Raw genomic sequence first — 26,017 nt, 5'->3', positions numbered from 1 at the left:
TTTTAAGTACCACATCGATTTAAAGAGAGCTACACATTTCAACTAATGTTTAAGTTCCCTACATGAATTTGCAAAACATACCAACACATAGCAAAGAAACAAAGGAAATATAATTGAACACATTGAAAAATAGCAAACACATAGCAAAATCATGTGCATATATATATTATGATAATTTTCAGCTTCAAATTAATTGTTCCTATTGCTATCACTAGATTCGGGCTCTACTTGCTTGAGCATAGGATCATAAAGTAAGGGACCTAGAAGATTAGATGATACCCACTTTGGTCACTTTTTGTCTACATTCACCTTCATCCGTTCAGCCAAAATCTAGGCAAGTTTTGATAGGGGCAAGCTTATTGTAGGATGGATAGTAAGGATGGACCTTTGGTTGGGGGATACTCTGTTAGGCATCGTCACCTAGTCACATGAAAGACACATGTCACAACAAAGGATATGGATAGAGGGCAATAGTGCAAGCATGAAGGCCATATTAGGATAGCCACATCCAACAAACTTAGAGGAATTACAGATATTATTAGGTTTGTCTAGATTTTATAGAAGATTCATCCAATAGTATGCTAAAGCAACTATTCCGATGATGACGAATTGGCTTAATGGGAAGGGAGTACCTTCATTTGGGGTGAACCTCAAAGGAAGAGTTTTGGAAATGAAAAGTGGCTAAACGTCCGACCCTTGTTTTAAAGGTAGTTGATATTCAATGGACATATCAGAATGGGAAATGCAATGTAGTAGCAAATTCCCTAAGCCAAGTGTCAATTGTTAATGGATCGAGTTTTACTTAATTCCAAAATGATTTCCTGGAGTCCCTAAGGATAATGTGAGCATGTCCTCACTTTTCTGAAAGAAATTATAAAGAGGGATCCAATAGGTCCAAGAAATGCTGACACACCACAAGGTGGCGATAAAGGGCTCAAGTGGGAAAACAGCATTTAAAATCGTTGCGTGCTCTATAAAGGTAGACTATGTATCACGGATAATCGTGACATTAGGCACAAACTTCTTTTTTAGTGTCATGATAGTAATGCGGAACACCTGAAAAGATGATTCTTTTGGCCTGGAATGAATAAGGACATCCAAGATTTATGTATTGAAGTGTCAAAAATGCCATGTTAATAAAGTTGATAACCAATGATGAAGAAGTTAAAACTCATAAATTAGCAATGCTACGTGTGGAGTATATTTATAGGTTGTATGGGCTACCAATGAGTATTGTAGTTATGGGGATAGCAAATTTAATTGTCATTTTTGGAGAGCTTTTCTCATGAAGTTGGAAACTATCTTGACTATGAGCACTACAGATCATCCACAAAGTGATGGTCAAACTAATGTCAATCATGTCATTGAGGATATATGCTTCAATTGATGGTCAAATGTCAAACATGTCATACGTGAGTAAAAGGCAAACTAACTGGAAACAATACTTGCCCTTATTAGAATGCGATAGTGTGGTTGAAGAGTGGGACATTAATGGATGGAGTCACATTTAGTGGAGTATCATCATAAGGTAAATTGACTATGGCCTATGGTTAGACTTGGGCCTAAGCTATAGTTTAAGGGGTTCATTTGTATGTGGCACCCATAAGACCCCTCTTGAAGAGGTTTCAAGGAATAGGGGAAGGAGTTGAAGAGGGGCACAAGCACTCCTCGCTAGGTAGAGTTCAAAGGAAAAGCTCTCCATTGTATTGGCGAGTCTTGACAAAATCAGTCCACTTGTTACATATCTATTTTTGTATCATTTATTTATTTGAAAGCAAGCACTCGTACAACGAATGCATCTTCTCTCTTAACAATCTCTCCAAATTCATGCCAATAATTGACAACCCACAAATAATAATAGCAACTTACAGGTCAAACAATAAACCACTCACTGGTTAAACAAGCTAGACAAAATGTCCAGAAGTTTATCATCACAGCAAGGCCAACTTTTATTATCAAAGACATGCTCACAAAAAATCCGAATTAAAAACAATTCATGGATGCTGACGACAAGCACATTATATTTCAACAATCCACAACTGAATACCATCATAACTAGATCATATATGGACAAACACTCCCTTGTCAAAGAGTTCATTAGGAACATGCGAAGCTTCATGGACTGACCACTCTCCTATGTGCATAGCTATTTCAGAGCATATCGTCCACCAATACACGTACAATAATAATAGCATTCTGTTTACCAACTCGGCATAGCATAACAACACAACACCAAGAATATTAAATGCCGTAACTACGGCAATAACCACTACATGTCTCAACATTATAAAAAACATTCAGCCTCTTTTGTTCCTTACAACATGAACAGATCAACAGGAGGAACGCAATCTGGAAACGAGTTTTGTTCACAATATCCTAACTCCTCAGAAGGAACAATTTATGTTCACTACTCTGGGTCAACGATTCCTCAGAAGGAAATTTCACAGGAAATAATTTCCAAATGCAGGGAGAAAATAAAGGGTGGGGAGTGCTCCGTGTATATGCAAGGAATGCAACGTGTAAAAAGTGAGACAATGCAATACTACAATGACATTAAGTTACTCAAAACACCACCTCGATACCTCATGTTTAAAAATTATTTACCAAATAGAAAAACAGGCAGTGCTATCAGGTGCACCATGTGCCCCAATATTTCTAGCGCTTCACACTACGAGCATTGACCTTTGTTTTTTTTTTTTTTTGACTCACAAGGCTCAAAATGTTCTTACTCGCACCTAAAGGCCCTTCATACCATCATTAGGAAGATTGTGATGCATCACACACCCAGCCAAGATGAGGGCATTGGGCACCTTGGCACCGTTCAAACCCAGACAATCACTTTTGAAATCACAAAATAGAGGCAGCCCTCTCTATTTGTGTTCGGATAGTCACTACACTACTAATGTAACGCAGAAGGAGTTGTGAGATCCTTGTTCTAAGTCCAATGACGTACAATACACATCAAGGCTTTTTTGAGAAGGTCGCTGATCTTGGAACTTGTCTTACTCCAGCATTCAACCTTCTAAAGATGCTTTCTTGCAAGACCTTACTTCTCCATCCCACACACGACAATAATCATAACATATGTGGATTCTGGAATAAGCAAAAGGGATCTAAACAAGAAAACAGAGCATTCAAATTACTCGCGTGAAACAGAAAATGTAAGTGGATTTGCAAGTCCAAAGTTGGGACAATGTACAAAGAGTGAGCATTGCTTTAGAACGTGATATGGTACATAATGAAAGCCAATGCTGATCAGCTAGCAGAAGCCTTCCATGTAGACATAGCATGCAACATTCGCCCCTTCCATCCCATCAATAGGTACTGACTATCTTCAGCAACTGTGTATTCTTTATGCCAGGTTTCCAACATAACCTGAACCTTGTTTTTAATCTCTTCATCCAGAGGCAACTGCCCGAACCCAGCTTCCTCACTCACTGCTTGCCAATGCTTGTATTTGTCTACCCGTTCTACTACTCCTATCCCCTCACAGGCAACGATATTTAATATGGCCTTCCCCAAAATCTCACTCTCAAACACCAGTCGGTCTGTATTCTCTCGTTGAATGAACGTGTCAAGCATGTCAAAGACGCTCTCAAAGTGGAACACAGCTTCCCTGAAACGCCTTGTGAAAAAAGGAGTGCTGTAAGAACCAGTTACTATCCCTTGAATGTAAACATCCGGATTGGTATCCCGACCCATTTTCAGAAGTTTAGATCTTACAATAGGCGAATCCAAGGTATCATCCATGACATAGCGCAACAAGGAAGCAGATATTACTACCAAAACCTCACCAGCATCTCTCTCTGGGCTGACAAAATCTTGCATCCTTAAATCCTGACGTGTGCCAGCCCAAGCAGTATACTCAAATGGCACTCCACATGATGCCGCATAATCTGATAGTTGCCGTCCTGTTTTCTGAAGTCCCTCCCAAACCACCTCAGTCCGAGCAGGCATCATTGAATAGTGGGGAAAACCAATTCCAATAAGTCGCACCTGAGGTGGACCTCCAGTCCGTGCAGCAAGAGCCTTGAAGAGGGAAGGATACTGAAAACCAGTGGTCTGGAGCTCAAGAATATGCAACTTTGACGCTCCTTTTGCAACATTTAAAATCGTTTGGTTTATGAAGTAATTAGAAGCTTTTACAAAAGGACAAGATGCCATGTACATGCAAGTGGCCTTCAAGATCTCAGCTGAAGAAGGACGTCGATGAAGAAGCCCCAAATACAAAGGCCACCCGATATCAGAAAATCGAGCTTCTAAGGCTTCTGTAAAGTAGTAAGCCAGACGTTGTGCCCCATTTCCATAAGGCGAAGCATGCTGCTTTACCTTTTTCAGTATCTCCACGGCCAGTTTGGTGTTGTTTGTTCCTACGGCCTGTGCACATTGTAGCAATAAATCATTAATATCCACAAACTCGTGATCCCCATCCTTGCTAGATCTGTTCCTCCCACCACTCTTCTTGCGTGCAGCTGCACTTTCCTTCCGTGGTTTCAGTACCTTTCCTATTTTCTGAGATTTTTGAGCCTTGTGAACATGCGAACTCGCTCCAAAATCATCATGACTTCCTGCAGTCATTAATTGCGCACTTGCCTGGTTTTCTGGAGAACTAACATCTTGAACCTGAACTTGCCACAAATTACTAGCTTGTGAACTCACAGGCCCTCGCAAGCTGTTCAAAAGCAGCCCATTCTTCACAGGCTCGGAGACTACATTTGCAAGAGAAGGTAATTCAGGGTCAAGGTACCCTACGGTGTCTGCCCCAGCTGCATCCTGAGAACCTTGCCCGTATGAATCTTCTGAAACACCACTATCAGGGGAGACAGGGTTCTCGGGCTGAATTTTCAAAGCTAGAGTGGGAGAGTCCTCCGTTAACAGCGCTGCAACTTCAGTTGCCTTCGCCTGATAGGCAACGAATTCGTTATAAGTAAGACACGGGTCACTGCTCCCAGCGTCGTCGTCCTCTCCAAGTATATTGCATATGTACGACAAGGCAGGATCCGACAACGGCTCATACCGGAATGTTTCGTCGTGAACCGACGGAAGATCCCCCGGAATAGTCGAACCGAAGTGAGCGCTGACGCTCCGGTTGCGAGCTTGAATCTCCGTCTGCGTTTGCTGGAAAATTTCTTGCAAGACCGCAGAAAAAGATGGACTTTGGAAGCCCCTGACTTCATCAATGCGCTGTGAGCCCGATTTATCCATACCTCACGGGCTCATCTTAAAAAATCCAAGACACGAACCCGTCTTCTCGGCAGTTTCCTGAAGGTCGCTTCTCCTCTACAAAAGTTGCCAGCTTCAAAATGGAAGAGAAAATAGAAGCGGGGTTCGCAATCCCTAGACGCGGAGCTAGTGCTACCCAGGAGAGAGAGATTCACATAGCAAGGACAACGGATGATCCAACAAGAGAACTTCTGTGGACCAACAGCACACAGAGCGAAACGGAGACGGAACAGGAAGAAGAAAGGGAAGGTGATCCCAAGGAAGGAGGCGGAGTTGAGAAATGCGTGAGGACTGCGAAAAACCACTTCGAAATTTCCAGCCTAGGTAGCGAAAGATGCATGTTTCAAAGGAAGTGGTGCAAATCGAAATGGCGATGGGCACCACCATCCATCGATCGCTAAACCCTATTATTTCTCGCACTTTTGTGATGCGTTTGTATAAGCTCACACCACATGGGCCTCTTGCCTCCTCTCTTCATCATGGGTCCAACTTGGCTGCAATACATATGCTTTTCTACAAATGCCAAACTGAGCAATTGCCGCAGAATTACCCCCCCCCCCCAAAAAAAACAACTTGAATGATTATAAATCATTCATATCGCCTGCCCTAGATTCAAAATAGAGAGGAAGATGTGCACTCTGGAAAAGAGGGTCCATGGAGATGGGGGGGGGGGGGGGGGGCAAAAATGTGGAGGACCTCTAGAGGAAAAAATAGCATGTGGAGAGGGAACAATACCAAGTGGATCGTAAAATCATTAAAGATTTTTTGGAAATTGAAAATGGCTATTTTTGCTTTCTTGTGAATCGCCTTCACTTAGTCCTTCCTTTTAGCAAGCCAAAAACGTAAACGGGGGGGGGGATGCAAACGTTAAGAGTTTTCGAAATAGGGATAAATAAATAAATTAAAAAAAAACAAAGGCGTAAATAAAAATAGGGGGCAAAATGTTGAAAGTTATAAAAGAGGGGATATGTAGAAGATACTGAGAAATGGAAAGTAATTAAAGTTCGTATATTATGGCGAATACGAAAAAAAGCAAAAAAGTACCCAAAAAAACGTGGAATATCGGAATTGCCAAAAAAGCCCTACAAACTAATTTCTCTTCTCCAAGCAAAGCCATCTTTACTTAGGCTTCCACGTAACATGTGGCAGGCCAACAAGCAAGCTAAACAACTCTAAGCAAAGGTGTATACCACTGTTTTAAATTGCATTATGATGCTTGCTTAACTTAAAGAGAGAGACGAAATAAACAACTCACATCTCATCCTTACCCTTTGCCTTGACAGCTCATCAAGTCTCGACCTACCCCACTCCACGGTCGACAATTAGGAGAAAATGGTGGACCTTAACGTTGGAATAAGTTAAAAAGAGTGAAGGCAAATTTTATTTTTTTCACTCACTACATCTCAATCGTGCTAACATAAAATCATGCATATCAACCTTCCCCATTCCCAACCACTTCCTAACTTTTCCCATAGGATGGACTATAGAGCTCACAACATTTCCATGACTATGACAAAAAGGACAATTCACACTCTTTGTAAACCCTAGGCCTACCAAAAGCCATCAAAAGTAGAAGAAGTCCTTTCGACCCTCTATTTCTTCATGTGCCTCAAACCTTTCTAGTTTGGTTTGAAGTCTCTCTCTTTACCACCCAAGTCTTTATGATAGTCCATTCATCTTTGTGCTTCACCTTTATTCACCCACATGGTCAACACATGGCATCACAACCACCACAATCCCTTTTGGTAATGCACGTGTCACCATATGCCATCACAAGTCCTTCTAGTATGAACTTCTTATGTGACCCTAACTTCATGAACATGCTTTTGGATTTCTTGGAAGCGGTCTAAATTGGATATTAACTTTACTAAGGCATGCCATGTAGATAGCTTTCATTGGGAAAACATAAAGCATCCCATCATCAATTGAAAATATAAAATAGCTTGCTCAAGGGCAAGGAGCACTATAAATACATGTTACCAAAGTACATTGCACCTTCCTCACCTACCCTTCATATGTGATTATGTTGCTTTTGATTGATGTCATTAATGTGCAATCACTATAAATACATGTTACCAAAGTACATTGCACCTTCCTCACCTACCCTTCATATGTGATTATGTTGCTTTTGATTGATGTCATTAATGTGCAATTTTTTACGCTCACAATATCAAGCCTTTGATATGGATGAAAATTTTAGTTGGATGGTTGATGTGATTCCCTAAGCTTAGAGAATTTAATAAAAGATTGATTAAAAAACAATATATGGAAACAATGCATTCATTGACAAGCATGGTTTTGAATTCGTTCTAAAGGTATATGAAGTCATAATAACCAAAATTGTGATGTTAACTTGATGTAGAGCAAGTGTGAAGAGTGAGCATGAGAGAATGTTATGTGGCAACCTTAGAATATGGCATGACCCCTAGCTTGCAAATCCTTACACGTCTCACTTCCACATCGGGCATTGTTTTTAAAACATTTGGCCTAAATTCAACAAAAAATGATGCCTTGCCCTTGACCCTTTGAGCTAAAATAGAAAAGATTCTATTTAGAGCCTACAAGGGGGCCCTATTTTGAAAACCTGCAAATGCCTTATATTTTAAAGCATGGAGGGTGAAGGGTGGATGGGGGAGGCATGGTCTAAGGTTTTTATACTCTTATGTTTCTTATTTTCAATTTCTTCATGTTTACTTCAAGATTGTATGAATGCCTTATTAATTATAAGATGATTCAAAGGATAGATGGGTTTATCTTAAACGTTTATGCTGAGCATGTGTTAAGATTACAACAAAACGGTCATCTAGGATTTCTATGTTATGACCAAGAAATGGTGTCCCATATTTTCCCTATGTCATACAAAATTAGATTAATTGGTTGAGAGAGGGGTAGGAGTTGACACATAATAACGGGTCATGGAGGTTTGGGCGGATCAATGAGGAGGAACAAAGCATCTTAATACAAGAAGCCCCTTGTATATTGAGAACTAACAGCCACCGATCTTCAACTAGACAATTGAGAGAGACACAATAGTGCTTGAATGCCATAAGATTTTCACCTATATTTTCATTCCTTCATCCAACATTGCAAAGGGAACATTGAAAGCAAAGGGAAGGGTGGATACTAACAACAACAATAACAAAAATTGATGAGGTATTGGTGTCCTCCATTTCACGGACCTTAACTCACCACTGATTGAGTACTTGTGTGAGGAGTGTGGCACAAACCGTGTGAGCCACAAACCCACCCTTTTGCTATGCTTGCAAAATGAAGTCCAACCTATTTTGAAGACCCCTTCACTGAAGGGCAGGATCTTTCATGTGGATGGTTCAAACGTCCAAGTGCGAGTGCAGAGTTCTCGTGTTGACAACATCCTCACCTTGGAATGTACATACTTGCATAGCCAGAGTGTGTTGCAGGCATGCACAACACTACTCGGCACAAAGACTTCCAACAACTTCACCATAAACAACAATGGTTTTGTGATCTTCTATGAGCCAACAAGCACTTAATATATTACTTTCTCATGTGTTGTGATGTTGTTCACCTTTGGTTTGTAATAAAATGATGCTTGTAATGCAAGTGCATGACTCCTCATGTTCCAGGTGTTTGATGCAGTGTTCACATGTAAATCATCATGGTTTGGTAACTTCTTGTTGTGATATTCTCTACTTCATTATCGGCCTGAGATACATCCCATAAGTTTCACGATGCCTCACTTGTGTATGGTACTTTGTAGACCATTTGCTAACTACATGCCCATTCATGCTACGAATTGTCCTACTATTTGGGTAGACTTTACATAGACATTCGTTACTCTATCATGCTAGACCACATCAAAAAGCTCTGCAAGGTCTTCTGTCAGTGTTAGTGTTTCCTAGCAGTTTACTAAGGCACAAACACTCCATGCAAATCTTGCCCTCTGTAGTTCTGCTTAGAAACTTGCACCCTTTATCCGATCCTATGTGCATGTTTGCCTACGAATGAGCTAGTTTTAAACTCGCTAAGCAAAAAACAAAAAGTTGCTACTTGAAGTCAATGGAGACAATCCAGAACCTAAATGCCTATGACCTTGCAAGGAATGCTAAGTTTCATCTACAGTGTCCTTGCAACATGGATTTGTTGAGATCGATCGCGATGTTTTTCCCCTCTACCACATACGAAATGCTTCTTACAATGATTCCTGACTATGTGAATCCCTTGGGGGACCGCCGCCCGTGGTGCCCTTGGATAGCACTTGCAGTAATGAGTAGTGTAGACACCCGCATGGCTCATTCAAAATAGTGGATGTCCAGAGCAATGAGGCATGCATCATCCTCACATGCACTTATCCATGACTGTTTACTTCACATCTCAGAAAGAATGAATTGTGCCTTCATGGTGATTCTACAAGACCTGAGGTAACACAATGATGCTTTTTCGTGTTGGGCAGCCTCAACCTAAACAATGATACACAATTTTACTTGATGATACACTCATACTATCTGTTTTGAGCCCTCTGTTGGAGTGCAAGTTGAAACATGCATACGTACCTTAGTCAAAGCAAAAGAATCAACTTTGTTCCTTGCTAACAACACTATTAGGTGCAAGTGCAAAATAAGTTGGTACACCGCCCATGAATAATAGCTGGATGATAGCTATCCTTATCTACTCTAGTTCGTGGCTCAGTTAGTATGCCACCTTAGTTAGCTGAGTTTGGTTTGAGACCCACATATAGGGTTCTTCTATTTCTTTATACTAGAGTATTTTTGGCTTACACAACTAAGAAGAGGAAAACTGTTTTCAGCCTCCACCTTTGTGTGTATTCCCCCATTGTGTATGTGAGAAAGCCGCAAGTGAGATTCCTTCCTTCTCTCCCACTATCTTCACATGGTATCAGAGCCTGGTTCGTGGTAAGGAGCTCAAGGAAGAAAACCAAGTTCATGGTGTCCTGTTAAGAGGACCAGTGTTGCTTTCCTTTTTTGAGTTTGGAAGCAAATCTCTGCAGGTAGCACAGCCGGAAATGAATCACAAGAGTATACGATTCTCCCTTTTTAAGCTTCCCACCACAAACCAACCAATGTCCAAGCAAGGGAAGGATGAGTAGTTTTACAATCACTTTCAATGAAGTGATAGCCTTAGTAGAGAACAAAATACAGATTGGAATTCACTTTGTTGTGAATCAAACCCAAAAGGCCAGGTTAAATGAGGGACCAAAATTTGCAGACATGATTTTCCATGGCTACCTTTCAAATGACAAAACATCATGGAGCTAGATCTGCTGGGAGACAAAGTTGAAATTTTGGTTTTGGGAAATTGTTTGTGCAATCAAATATTTGAAATCATGCTGGAACATTCCCTCATAAAATGCCTGTCTCAATAACATACCAAGCGATATGAAGAGCTCACTAGTTGCAGAGAAGCAACTGCAAATGGCTATGTCTATACAGTGTCTAGTGTACTGGTAATGAATGTTGAATGCTCTAGTTCATACAGAAAGTCACATATAATAGTATATGATGATGGATTAATAGTTACGTGAATGGCTTGTAGGTGGTTTTTCAAGTTGGTGGGAAAGCGTTCTCTAAAAGGGCCACTATGCATGTTTCGTGACACATGATTGCAGCGCCTTGGTGGGTTATCAGAGTGGGAGATGCAGAGATGCCCTTGGTGGTTGGATATCCTCTCAACAAGGTTACCGAATTAGAGAAGGAGCTACGCAAAGGTAAATATGTTTTCCTCTCGATTCATTGCTTGTCAGAACCATTCATATATCAAGGAATGCATTGGAATTATCATCGTTTTTATGCATGGTTTAGAATTTGTCATGTGGAGGCAAGTGCTAGGCAAGAGGACGAGGGACATTGGTTCCACTACCAAGGAGCTATGTACCAAGAGAAGGAATGATGGGAGAGCGTCACAAGAAAGTAGGGTGTTGCAATTTGGTATTGTTGTTGAAGGAAGGGGTAGTCACAAAGATGAGGGGGACAATGGATCTGATGACACGGAATTAGAGAGGGGAGATGGCATTGTAAGTACTTGCTTGACATTGTGTTTTCTATTGGCTGCAGAGGAGGCTATATATCATAGGGTAGTGAGAGTTGACTGGCTGGATGTGCACTTGTTAGTAGTGGATGCAAAGAGACACCAGTATGTATTCAATAGTTTGCAGGTGTATTTTAATCAAAATGGTATGAATATGATTATTGATGTGAATGTCATTTTTCTTCACATCTCATGTGAAAGTAAGAAATTTTCTTAAGCTGTTGGCCCCTCCATCCATCACAATTGAAGAGAAAGAAACAAAGGCAATTGCAAGCATGATGTGGGTAGACTTTCCTGCTGGTTGAGCGCATCTCTGGAAAGGAGATTCTGGAGTGGAATTGGTTAAATATGGCTCTTGTGGAGGCTATTCCAGCATTTGCAAACCATATAGTAGTAAATATGGGGGGTGGCTCATCAGTACTTGCTTGCCAGAACATATGTGTTTTGTTCAGTTGTTGGGGGCAATGGATAATGGATTTGAGCTAGTTCGCACACTGATGGTATACCTTGACTACGGCTACATGCGAGAAAATCCCAAGGAGATGGTACGTGAAATATCATTTAAATGGTAGTACAATTTCAAATATGTTTATGTACAAATTTGCAGAAGTTTGACTTGTTTATGTTTTCATAGTTACAGATGACCTGGCTAGTCTTGGGTATGTGGCAAGGCCATGGATGCAAGATCCCCACGTACTACAATAAAGCCTTAGTAAAGAAGAGCCTTGGCAATGACAAGCTATAAGCCTATTTCAGTTCCTTTGGAGCAGAATGTGAACCTGAGCACAAATGCAGGTGAGCTTCTGGAAGACCCTACTATGTACAGACGCATAGTAGGAAGTTTGATTTATATGGCTATTACCAGGCCGGACTTAAGCTATGCTATTGGATTGGTAAGTCAGTTTATGCAGGCTCCAAGGAAACCGCATTTGGATGCGGCTAGATGCATGCTCAGGTATGCGAAGTCCACATTGCAGTATGGACTATTTTATGAGGCTGGGGTTCAGATACAGTTGCATGGATACACTGATACTGATTGGGTTGGTAGTATTTCTTATAGATGATCTACCAGTGGATATGTGTGTGAAGATAGTGGGAGAGAGGGAAGGAGTCTCACTTGCGGCTTTGTCACATACACAATGGGGGAATACACACAAAGGTGGAGGCTGAAAATAGTTTTCCTCTTCTTTATTGTGAAAGCTAAAAGAACTCTCGTAAAGCTAGTCAAACTAGATAAGGGAGACAAAAATCCACACCCTCAAAGGCACACAAGAGGGACGCAAGTTCGTGCGAGGTGGTGCGGAGAGACAACTTGGATTGAGCATGTGATTTTAATTTGCAAGTGCTTTTTTCAACCTTTATGTATGGTTGGTTTGTTATTGTGGATGCATTTGCAGGCATGGACAACATGGCACGTGCATGTGCAAAGCTAGGCAGACATTGTGTCTCTCTTGAGAAATATGATGACATGGTGACTATTTACTTGAGGCCCTTAGAGCGCAGGCATCCAAATGCCAAGAAAGGGGAATGATTTTTTCCTATTGACAATGTACATTTTGTGCTCCAGGTCTTTGAACAGATGTTTATGTATTTGAACTTATATCTGTTTAAATTTTGTGGACCATTTCTTTGAACAGATGTTTCATTTTATCTCTATGGTTTGTGTTTTTCACTGTTTGTTACATCCATTAGGAAAAATAGATTAGATAGCAATTTTTGAACATAGATATCAGATGATGCGTGAGGAATAGAGTAATGAAGTGAACTAGGAAGTTGTAGACCATTGAATGAGCTCTGAATTTGTTGTTGGAATCATGTCAATCAGAGACCTAGAGAGAGAGATATGTTTCATTTTATCTCTATGGTTTGTGTTTTTCACTGTTTGTTACATCCATTAGGAAAAAGAGAGTAGATAGCAATTTTTGAACATAGATATGAGATGATGCATGAGGAATAGAGTAATGAAGTGAACTAGGAATTTGTAGACCATTGAATGAGCTCTGACTTTGTTTTTGGAATCATGTAAATCGGAGACTGAGACAGAGAGATACATTTCATTTTATCTCTATGGTTTGTGTTTTTCACTGTTTGTTACATCCATTAGGAAAAAGAGAGTAGATAGCAATTTTTGAACATAGATATCAGATGATGTGTGAGAAACCATAAATCCACATGGAGATTGGCACTAGTACCATTCTCCATAGCTCACATGGAGAATGGCACTGGGAGCCAATCACCATGTAGGTCTGTAGAGAATGGCTTTAAACTGTTTTCCTAAATGATCTTAGTTTGAATTTTGAATTCTAAAATTTTCCAAACTCACATGAATGGCATTGGTGCCAATCTCCAAAATCCTTGTCTAGACAACGTTTCCATGGAAGCATGAATTATTTCCCCAAATTTTTTGGTAATTTGGTAAAATTTTCCCTAAACTCTCAATTAGTATTTTTTTCAAATTTGTACTTATTAGGGGATATTTTAGTGTTTGTTCCAATTAACAGGGGACATTGTGGTGAATTTTCCCCTTTTAAAATTGTCTTCAAATCTCAAGTTCAAATATCAACTAATGATATTCCTATATATTTATAAGGTGTATATATATATATATATAGGAAGCCATTTTACAATACACATTCATGAATTTGTAAATTTGAATTACTAGATGGCCCAAGTTACCTAAATTTAAATATAATAATCTATTATACCAATTGAATGCAAGAGAACATGCTCTTTCCTATATGGTTTTGTAGAGGGGCATCTTGTGTGCCTTTTGCCAGTATCACATCTAATTATTAGTAAGATTCGGTACACGTTTTCGATCTAAGTACCACCCAATTTGATTTTATCTAAGTATGAGCCAAACATGACAAAAAATTATTCTCAAAATATAAAAGAATTATGAATTATATTCCAAATTACTAACTCAATCATGAGTGTGAGGCTCAACTAGTGTAAGCTCAACCTTCTCAATAAGGTACTAAACTTAACTTAAAGATGGTACTTTGAATTTTAACACAGTCTTCTATCAAAACAATCAAAAGGATGATAGTTCCACCATATTTTGGTTATTTGAATGCGAGGCCCACAATCACTTGTACTCTATCTTTTTTTATTGAGGGGTTAATCTAAGATCGTGGTCCTCAAAGCCTAAGAGGAGACGTTTACTATTTACAACTATATTTCATTAAAGTAAAGATTGCAAAATACTTCTATCAAATATGATGCCTAGAATGAAAACTTTCAATGAGCCATATTTTCTCTCTTAAAACTATATTTCTATGAATATAGGAACCAATTAGAGTGTTTAATGATTTATTAATGATGGAAGAATACCCTACATGATAGCACTCAAGGAGAAATACCCCACATGATTTCACTCAAGGAATTGCAGCTTTGCATCCTCATACATGGGAGACATTTCATATGCAATTTGGGATCTCGGCAATGTTTATATATTTATATATTTATTTATTTATTTATGTATGTGTGTATGTATGTATCTCTCTCTCTCTCTCTCTCTCTCTCTCTCTCTATGTGCACACGCACACACGCACATACATATAAATAAATAAATAAATTTATTTATTTATGTCTATGTGCACACACACACACACACAAAAATCAAATTGAAATGAACTATAATTTGATGTATGTTAATTGTGAATTTTAATTTGAATTTCAAACTAGCATAATTCAGTTTTCAAATTTGAAATATAAATTTTATTTTCAAATTTCAATCTTGAGTTTGAATTTTTAAATTTGAATTTGAAAGTCAAGAATTCAAATTCAAGTTTGAAATTTGATATGAATTTGTGGAGAATGGCACTACTGCCACTCTCCACAACTTTGTACAATATTGTACAAGCTTACATGGAGAATGGCATTGATGCCAATCTCCATGTGATTCTATGGACAATGGCACTGGTGACATTCTCCACAATTTATATGAGGAATGGCATTGGTGTGATTCTCCACAACTTTAAATGATCATGTGGAGAATGGCACCAGTGCCCTTCTCCTAACATCATGTGAGAAAACTCTCATGTTAAAATAAGAAAGTCTAAAACTCTCAAGGAGAATGGCACCAGTGGCATTCTCAACATACTTACATGCACTGATGCCATTCTCCATGTGAGTTTGTGGAGAATGGCACTAGTGCCATACTCCACAATCCATATGAGGAATGGCACTAGGCCATTCTCCACAACTTCATGAGAGTATGTGGAGAATGGCACTAGTTCCATTGTCCTATTATCATGTGAAAATCCTCTCATGCAAAAGCCTCTAATGGAGAATAGCACCGATGCCATTCTCCACAATCCACGTGAGAGTAGCACTGGTGTTATTTTCCACAAATTCATATGATCTTATGAAGAAGTGCACTAGTGCCGTTCTCCATAGACTTACATGGAGAATGGCAATGATGCCAATCTCCATGTGAGTTTATAGAGAATGGAATTGGTGCCATTCTCCACAATCCATGTGAGGAATGGCACTGGTGCCATTCTTCACAACTTCATATGATATTGTGGAGAATGGCACTAGTGCAATTCTCCTAACATCATGTGTTAGGTTTTTCCAAATTTTCTATGAAAAAATCTCCTAATTTTTCTTGAGATGTACCTTTGAAATTTGTCAAAAATTTTCTTGAGATGTGCCTTTGAAATTTGTCAAATTTGCAAAATGGCTAGAGCTTCCCTTGCACAGAGAAACCCTTCTCTCTTGGAGTTATTGAGGGAGATCTTGTTCTGACTCATCCTTCTCAAGGGCTTCGGTGACCATGGCATCATCCTAATTAATCTCCTCTTCAAAGTCCTTTGACCAACTAGGTTTGACTTCATTGTCATCCATGCTATCCTGATTTTTTTGAATCCACTCTTCCGTTTCCTTGTTTGTAAAGGCATCAAATCTGTTCTTGGAAACAAAGGATACCTCCTCTTTCTTGCTTTCCTCATTCTGAGGAGGTGACTGCTCTATATAGTCATTAGGTTTAGTCCCTTTAGGGATCTGGGAACAAGAGAGTTCTTGGGAGTGGTGTCAGCCGGGGGCTTAGCCTTGCCCTTCCTCTGAGGGCAATTTTTGAACATGTGGTTAGACTCTCCGGAAGTACCTGACGCTTCCCTTGGGCCAACGGGGACTGGACCAATGTGATCTTGCCTTGACGTTGGCGGTCTGGCTTGAAGAGAAACCTGCTTAGACAAAGGCCTTCTCCAACCAAGAAGAATCACCACTTCTGCCAAGGAAACTAATGGGGAAGATTCTTATACATTGAATTTTGCTCTTTAAAAACCTTGCCACTTCCGTTGAATGTCACCAAGGTGTCAGGCAAGTCCTCTACCAAATCCAATTGAGCACAAACCTGGGGGTTACCTCTGGAGTTAATGAATTGCTCTTGTTCCATACCAAGCATCTCACCCAACTCAGCCCCAATACTTTGTTGAGAACGGGCTCCACTAAGAAGGGTTTTCACCCGCATATCTTCAAGGGCTGTCAATGGTTACTTTCTACATTCCCTATAGTTTTATCTATTGAGTTCTTCCATTTTTCATTCATCGGGCTTCATATTCACATCCTAGGAAGTAACAAGAAGCCAAAATATGAAAATTGGAGAAGGTCCTATCACTTCATGGCTGCTCATGTTAAGGAGCAAGAGAGGACTTATGTGCTCAGCATCTATGACAAATTGCAATGCTTAATGGGAGTAAAGTCTTCCCGGCGAGTCTCCTTGAAGACACCAAAGTGTCTACTTGTAGCTCCTTTGTATCAATACTATACATAAAGCCATAGAGGTGTCAAGGCATTATAGTGCACATAAGGCCATAAAATATATCTTTTAAATAAATCTCTAGTTTGCTACGTGCGAATCACGAATTCTAGACTTGTCAAAATACTTGCCATGCTGATGTATCTCCCATACAACAGAAGAGATAATACTCATCCGACTCATGCTATAGTGAACTTGCTTAATCATTCATGGCGATTGGCCTTCTAATAGTCTTTGTCGAGCTAGATGATCTTTGTGCGAGCAAACACGAATTGCAACCATGCGGCCTTATGAGCTTATGAGCCTTGTGGAGATAGAGTATTTGAACAAGCCTCTTTAATGTCAGTGTTACGAGATGGCTTGTGCTTAGCAATTGGATGGTACGTGATCAAGATGGTGGTTAGTACGTGACCAAGAAGATGAAGTGGAAGAGTGAGAAAGTGTGCAATGGATTTTTATGTAATCCTAGGAGGCCAGGGTGTGTATCTTCTTCTTGCTACTCACCATCTGCAAAGGGTCAAACTTAGTTGGTTTTATATAGATGGTGTTGATTCATTGATCTGCATATATTTGTGGTGCTGCTCTTCCAAGAACTCGTGAGATGCGAATAATTGTGAGGCTTTGAGATCAACCTAGAGAATTTGGTATCCCTATAAGTGATGAGGGAAAAGGCATTATGTGCCTCTTCTTATATATAAACTTGTATCATCATTTGACGATTTGACTACAATCGGTTGGTCTCCTTGATTGCACTAATTTTTGTTTTGAGCACTTTTTGTGTGCTACGTCACTTTAATTATGCCCCAATAAACGCCCATGCAATTGCATATGTCGTTTTGACCGCCCTATTTCCTTGGTATCTTTTTCAAAAGTCTTCATTACTCATAGATTTGGCCACAAAGGGTACTCATGATATATTATCGATGCTATTCAACACACCAATGTGATTGTTGTATTATAAACCTAAACTTTTAGCACATGTGATTGTGCATATATCAACAAGGATCTTATAGAACATGGCACAATAAGCGCATCCAATATTTGGTATGATGAACTGATTACACATGTATGTGTGTGTATCATGTAATACAGCAATTTCCTCATGATAGAGTTATGCCAGCTTTGTAGCCATTTTAGGTAATAATGTGGAGCACTTATAGTCACACAATTATTGAGTGTGTACCATATGTGTACATACAAATCATAAAAAACTTATTAAGAACGTTTGGAACATATTAGATTGTGGTTATACCACTGCTGACTGCACGTGTGTGTGTGTGTGTGTTTGTGTGCCCAACCGTCCTCCCGCACATACATGGGTCCACATCCCACGAGGGTCACCATGCCCCCCCGTGGGGGAGGGGCCATGGTGCCAACCAAATGCATGAGTAGAGATAGGAAGTCTCCGTTTCTATCTTATTGCCATCACATACCTATGAGTCGAAATGGTATGTCACCATAAGATTTTATCGCCTCGGGTATTATGGAAAGAAAAAAGTTCCATACAAAAAAATCTATTAATGAGTAGCATTTTTGTTGAAATCACTATTGGTAGTGTAGGATACTCATGGAATGTTTTAAGTGTTAATGGATGGCAATGGATGAGGGTTATCCTCCCTTCTCCATCCCCCAATGTGTGTGTGTTGACTTTCAAAGACAGACACACTTGCATTCACTTCTTCAAACAAAGACATTACTCAAAAGCACATCACAAAATTAACATGACTCAGCATGTGGGGTCTACATTATATGCATAGAAAAGCAAGGATAACTCAATTTGATAAGCTTGTAACATGTTGTAGACAAAATTGAAGTTGCTCCACTCACTTGCATCCATCCACAAAAAAGATATGTTAGAACAAAAAATGTTTTATCGTGGGACTGCATGCTTCAATGCAGAACTCCACTTCTTATCGATGTCACAATATCATATGCACATAAAAAGCAAATCAAATATGTATCCTTAGCAAGAGGTTTTTTATGAGGGAATGCAATGTTCAAGTAATCATTCTGTGAATGCTCCATACGATGATTCCATATCCTGATGTTAAAGTCATCTCTCTTTGAATGTTCCATAAGGAGTTTTCACACCCCAATGATAAAGAGTCAACATGAGGCCCCTATAATTTGAGTTACGAGCCATATGTTCCACCAAAGTAAGCATAAAACAACTTGGGCCATCCCACACATAAGGAAGGCCATGTACACGGTTTTCATAGTCATCAAAGGATATGGAATCATCGTATGGAGCATTCTGAGAGTGATTACTTGAACATTGCATTACCTCATAAAATACCTCTTGCTAAGGATACATATTTGATTTGCTTTTTATGTGCATATGATATTGTGACATCGATAACAAGTGGAGTTCTACATTGAAGCCTGCAGTCCCACAATAAAAGAGTTTTTGTTCTAACATATCTTTTTGTGGATGGGTGCAGGTGAGTGGAGCTCCTTCAATTTCGTCTGCAACATGTTGCTATCAAATTGAGTTATCCTTGCTTTTGTGTGTATATATAATGTAGACCCCACATGCTGAGTCATGTTTATTTTGTAATGTGATTTTGAGTAATGCCTTTGTTTAAAGAAGTGAATGCACGTGTGTGTGTATTTGAAAGTCAACACACACACACATGTGACTACTACTAGATGCACACATGCACATTAGAGCAAGCCCTTGATCACAAATATCCCAACAAACAAGGGGTAGAAGTATAGTCTAGAGCAATGAAGATCAGACCATGTGTGAAGAGTACCGGCAAAGCTTTGCTTGTAATATCTTGAGCTTGAAAGATGGTTTGATGAATCTAGTGGGGTGAGGATAGCCAAAAAGGTTTAGTCATACTTGCAAAATCAAAATCTAGAGAGGGAAATACTAAAACCAAAGAGAGAAAGACTAAAAGCCCACACTTTTTGAGGTCCCTCCAAAAGATGTAGAGAGTTAGAGGCCCCTCCAAAAATGTAGAGACCGAAGAAATACCTCCACAAAGTGGACCAAGAGGTCCCTCCAAAAAGTGGAGGGACTCTTGTAGGTCTTCTACAAAAGTGGTCCCCACCCTTGAGGTTCCTACAAATTGTGTAGAGACCAACATGTATAAATCTCTCTCAATGGAATGAATCTCCCATTGTTTGGTGGCTTTGTGTTTAGCTCGACTTTGGTGTTCATCATGAGCAATTATCTTCAAATGTCCATGCTCTCTTACACTATTGTGTTCTAGCATCCTCTCACCCTTGTACTCCTCCCTCCTCCTCTCCCCTCCTCCTCCTTCCTCCCTTCTCCTCCTCCTCCCTCCTCCTCTCTTTTCCTCCTCCTCCTCCCTCCCTCCTCCTCCTACTCCTCCTCCTCCTCCTTTCACTCCTCAACCCTAAACCCCATGAATACGTGAAGGAGACAATCTCTCCACTCCTCAACCCTACGACTCTTTCTAAACCCTGGAACCCTTTTAAAACTTGGAACCCTAGTTATCTTTCTCAACCGTATCCTTCTTCTAAACCCTTGAACTCTTATGGAGGTGAGAACCTCCATCAATCCTTGTGATCAATCCTTCTTTTTCACCTAAGCACACACTAAAATTGCTTTCCATGCTTTAGCCTACACATCACCAAAATACAACCCGAGGACCTATGCTACATTTGTGAACACCTATGCTACAACGAGCAATGACACGATTGTATATGACCAACACCCTCGGCCTTGGAAGTGAAAAAAAGTGACAATAGATACCTTTGTTTCTTGATAGGTTTTGCATCAAGTACCAATGGAATTTGGTGCTAATAGACCTTGGGAGGAACACCCTTTAGGTTAGTATAACTCCAAGCAAAGACATCTTTATACTACATAAATAGATGTGATGGCTTGGAGATATTCATCAGATAGGTCCTCATTGGTTTCTAGATTAAGTTTTTATGCGGGTTTTGAAACTAGATTCTCAAAATCAAATCGAGTAACTATTAGTTTAGGCTCGGCTATTTGCCTCATTCCTTCTTTGTCCTCGGTGAAACTTGAAAATAGACTCTAGTGTGTTGAGCCAACTTCTCATTGTTTATTTTTTGCTTAAGGTCAGCAGAGCCACCTAAAATAAATCAAAATCTACCACAAGTAATATACATAGCTTTATTAACCGAGTTTCTACATCCTACGAAAATTAATCCTTCACCTCTAAATCTTTTGGTCTATAGCTTTATGGTATCTTACTAGGGTTAGAGGGTATTTGAATCTCTGTGTCCCCAGGTCTGATTGTTAGCAAGTCAAAGTCCCAATCATGGAAACCTTGGTACCTTTTAACCAAGGTCTAACCAATAATATTGGATAGGACTTTCCCTCCATTGTTGGTATGACAAGTAAACTACTAGTATAATAAATTCCACCAATATTTATAACAACATTAGAGATCATACCTAGGGGTTCCACGACTCCTTAGTCATCCATGCAAACTCGAAATGGGAATGGCTTTAAGCTTTAATTGGTGTTTCCTTAACTCGGAGTTGTTGTAGGAAGAATTCAAACAATAAGGAGCAATCTAGAGTAATTCAACTACTGTAAGGCTGATCTTCATTTTGTTGAATAATTCCCATGATATAGCCATGTTTGGGTTGGTACTAAAAAGTGGGAGAATGAACCAAGCTTCTTCAGTAAAGAATGCCCTCAAGCATTAGAGGATACTCCATTCACTACATCTAGAAAACCTTTTTTTAAGGTCAAAACCATTTTGCCTAATCTCTAATGATTTGGCATACAATACACCATAGATACATCACTACATATGTACACCAATGAGCTCCCCCTCAAGCTCAACATGATCTTGCACATCATACAAGCCTAATGGTTGCTCCATGATACTCTACTTCAATGCTCGATAAAGCCATGGTAGGTTGCTTTTTACTACTACAACTCACCATACCACTACCAAGGGAACAACATATCCACTAGTAGATCTCAAAGTAATTCAGCTATACTGTAAGGTTGATCTTCATTTTGTTGAATAGTTCCCATGATATAGCCATGTTTGGGTTGGTACTAAAAAGTGGGAGAATGAACCAAGCTTCTTTAGTATAGAATGCCCTCAAGAATTACATGATACTCCATTCACTACATCTACAAAACCTTTTTTAAAGGTCAAAACCATTTTGCCTAATCTCTAATGATTTGGCATACCATACACCATATATACATTACTACATCTATACACCAATGAGCTCCTCTTCAAGCTCAACATGATCTTGCACATCATACAAGCCTAATGGTTGCTCCATGATACTCTACTTTAATGCTCGATAAAGCTCCAACTCACCATACCACTACCAATGGAAAATCATATCCACTAGTAGATCTCATATCCATGATGTTGCCTGCCCAATTGGCATCAATGTAGCATATATTTCCACATTTGTCATAAAACATCCCAAAGCTGAGTGTGACTTCCACATACCTCAATGTTCTCCTTATAGCATCTAGATGGATCTTGCAAGGATATTACATAAACTGTCTCATAACCCCAACTGCATAATTGAGATCTAACCTTGTGATGGTTAAGATACTTTGTAAATATGGTACTTAAATCTCAACATCAAAAGAATTTAAAATTTGATTTAGAAATAAGGATGCGGATGGAGGTATGGATCTTTATATTGATGCATTAGGGGAATTTTAGACTCAAAAAGGGCCTCTTGCATTAGGCTTTAAAGATTTTTGATTAGCAAACTAGCCAATGGGAAGGTTTGGGCATTAAATGAATGGAGGATTCCATTTTGGCGTCTCATTGGTGGAGAGACCCCCCTTGGTCCCCACTTGCTCTCACTTGCCTTCCTCTTGCCCCACCACCACCTGGGGCATTTACTCACCCCCTTGACTATTGGTTGGTCCCCCCCCTACACTAATCCCTCTCTTGGTGAGCCTTATTTCTCATGGATCTTTTATCCGTAAAAAAAATTTGAAATTTTTGAAAAGTGTCCCCAACCCCCAAAACACCCCCCAAGAGTCCTACCAAACTATCCCCATTCACTCATGCCCTTCCTCTTAACCTCTTGCTCTTAACCTCCTCCTCCTCTAAACCTCCTTTTAGGCTACTCTCAACTTTTTCCTCTTTGCTTGCTCCAATTCTCTCTATGATGGTGAGGCACTCTCCTTCTCTTAAACTAAAGCTATCACTTCAATCTTGTGTATGTCACATTTTGAAGGATGACAATGATGGTTGGATTGCTTAAGGGTCTAGATTAATGTCTTGGGTCCCAATAAAACCTTCTACAATAGGTCCATTCAAGGTTTCAAGAAGAGATATAGCAAAGAAAGAGAAGCCAAGGATCTCATTGTTGGACTTTTAAATATAAAAAAAGGACTCAATGTGAGGGTTTAGCACGTGCATATGGCTCGAGATATGTACTTGGATCCTGCATGCTTCCTTCACATTCTATGTATCATTTACATTGTCATTATCATTTACATTGTCATTTTTGCGTTATGGCACTTCAATTGTCCATTCTAGTGTGTATGTGTGTGTGTTTTGAGAGAGCCTGCCATATTGAGATTGAGAGAGTAGGAGGGGTGTGTTTGGGGAGAGAGGGTAGGAGGGGTGTGTTTAGGGAGAGAGGGTAGGAGGGGTGTGTTGGAGAGAGAGAGAGAGAGAGAGAGAGAGAGAGAGAGAGAGAGAGAGAGAGAGAGAGAGACCCTCATAAAATTCTTGTCCCTCATCCATTTGTACATAAATGTATTTTGGTGATGGAAGATGTACCTCTTTTGGTTTTTAGGTAAAAGCTCAAAGGACAAATCCCTAGGGCGCCAACTCAATATGTATTATGTTACTACCCTCGTCCAAAATCTAGGGTATGGTGGGACAAGCTCCATATATAATATGCATGGATTTCTTACAAAAGTTTTAAATATGTAAGGTAAAAATATGATAATCTCGAATCCTCCCTACCACAAAGCATAAGGTCCATACTTCAAAAAATATGAAAGATTTTAAGATTTGTACATATTTTTCATAATATGTGCGGCCGAGAGAGAGAGAGAGAGAGAGAGAGAGAGAGAGAGAGAGAGAGAGCATTAATTCCAAGAGTGTTAATTCCAATTTTTTGGAAGATTTTGTTTTTTGTTTCTTGACTTGCTTGTTTATTTTTGCTTAATCACCTTCTTCCTTTCTTCTTGATTTCTTGTTTTCTTTCTCTTTTTTTTATTTGATGTATTTTAGTAAGCACTGGGTTTGCCCAAGAGACTCTGCGAGTCTTTAGAAACGTAGTATAGCTGCTTATGCTTGGGCACGTAAGTGTTGCTTTGCTTGGTAAGTATGTCTTCCTTTTTTTTTTCATAAAAGTTTTTGTTTACCTCTTTTTTCTTCTCTTTCATTTTCTCTTTTATTTTCTGTGTAGATTTTTGGTCTTTAGAACAACAAAAAATCTAATTTTGTATGATTGGACTTATTTTAGTCTTACAAAGGTATATATATATTTCTTCTTTGTTGAATACTTGCTGAAAAATATTGCCATATTGCTTTCTTTCCTAGACTAACATACATGTGCAATCGATATGTAGCATGTCCACACTCCACCCAAGCATATCTTGATTAGCCGTTTTCTTTTCCACAAGAATATTTTTTAGAGATTAATGAAATATTTGGTTGTATGACAAATGAAATTGATGGTAGCTTTTCATGTTGTCAATTGTGTTGTTTTGTTTTGTGCATTACTCCTGCTAAAGTTTTAGGATTTTAATGATTTAATCCTCATGATAGTATTCAATGTGGTTCTTGAATGTTTCTAAATGATGTTTCATTAGAGCACAAATGTTACATTTTGGCAGTTTATGAATGAGGCTTTGCAATCAAAAGTCAAATTGAAAGTCAACTTCAAGGTATGATAAATGTATAGGTGCCCAAGAGACTCCGCGGGTCTTTAGAAACCCAGTATAGCTGCTTATGCTTGGGCACTGATGACGACATAAGTGTTGCTTTGCTTGCTAAGTATGTCTTCCTTTTGTTTTCCATAAAAGTTTTTGTTTACCACTTTTTTCTTCTCTTTCATTTTCTCTTTTATTTTCTTTGTAGATGTTTGATTTTTAGAACAACAAAAATTCTAAATTTGTATGATTAGACTTATTCTAGTCTTACAAAGGTATATGATAAATGTATATTTTCTATAAAGAAGCTCATTCTGTGTTCTAAAACATAAATCACATACCTCTATGACCATGTTTCAACAAGTCTGCCCTTCTTATCCCATATCATCATGCAAGCCAGTAAATAGATAGAGATCAAGCCAGATTTAGAATCCACCAAAATAATATATTTTCATCCAAAGCTATGAACACAATACAAAGGATAGATCCAGAGTCCCACCAAGGGTGTGGTCCTGACGACTCTGATCTAAACCAAACTGCCTGGTCCTTCTAGATCTCTAAGCTTGTGTGCTCCACCTCGAGCTTTTGTCTGATCTCTACTTTTAGGGCAGCCTTGATGCTGCCCATGTGTTAGTCTCTCAGATCCCAGGTCCACCCCCCCCAATGCTCTCCTCATATGGGGGCTCAGTGCTCATAGACGGGGAGGTGACCTCTTAATTTCCAACACCCCCACTCACCGACCCATCTTGGCCCAACACCAATATGTCGATGTAGATGCTCCAGTAACTCCCTGGTCGTACTCCTCTGGAATAGTTAGGTGTCAAAATCTTTTCCTGGTTTCTCATCTAGTGGCTCCTGCCCCACCAGGTCCTGTTTCGCGTAAGCAGACATTGATGATAGCAGCTCCTGGTACTACCTCCTTTAGTAACGTATTCGCCTTGGACCTCGAGCTCTCTAGGTACCAACATCCTCCATATGTTCTCCTCATTAGAGGTGAACTGCCTAAGGCCCTTCAGGCACCAAGCTCTAAGGGTTTGTTTCAACCTGTCCTTCCTCTGCCAAATTGTGCAACTGTACAATACACTTGATCCCAAGCAAATTTCTAGATTACCTGGACCGTGTGCTTCCATGCGTAGTCCCGTCCTACTCCCATCTAAGTCAAGGCCTTAGAGATT

General features: G+C 39.6%; 1 protein-coding gene across 1 annotated transcript; it reads right to left on the bottom strand.

The window, feature by feature from the left end:
* Nucleotides 1–3,093: 3,093 nt before the first annotated feature.
* Nucleotides 3,094–5,594, bottom strand: LOC147906283 (scarecrow-like protein 14). The gene has a single exon (XM_087377722.1). It carries the CDS (start codon nt 5,203–5,205, stop codon nt 3,256–3,258), a length of 1,950 nt encoding a protein of 649 aa, XP_087233848.1. The 5' UTR covers nt 5,206–5,594; the 3' UTR covers nt 3,094–3,255.
* Between the last annotated feature and the right edge of the window lie 20,423 nt (nt 5,595–26,017).

Source organism: Dipteris shenzhenensis, chromosome 1, assembly GCF_047967505.1.
Source record: "Dipteris shenzhenensis isolate YYH24624 ecotype China chromosome 1, Dip_SZ_1.0, whole genome shotgun sequence".
NCBI classification, from domain to species: Eukaryota; Viridiplantae; Streptophyta; class Polypodiopsida; order Gleicheniales; family Dipteridaceae; genus Dipteris; species Dipteris shenzhenensis.
Note: the sequence above shows the minus strand (reverse complement) of the source record. Positions and strands in the feature narration are given on the sequence as shown.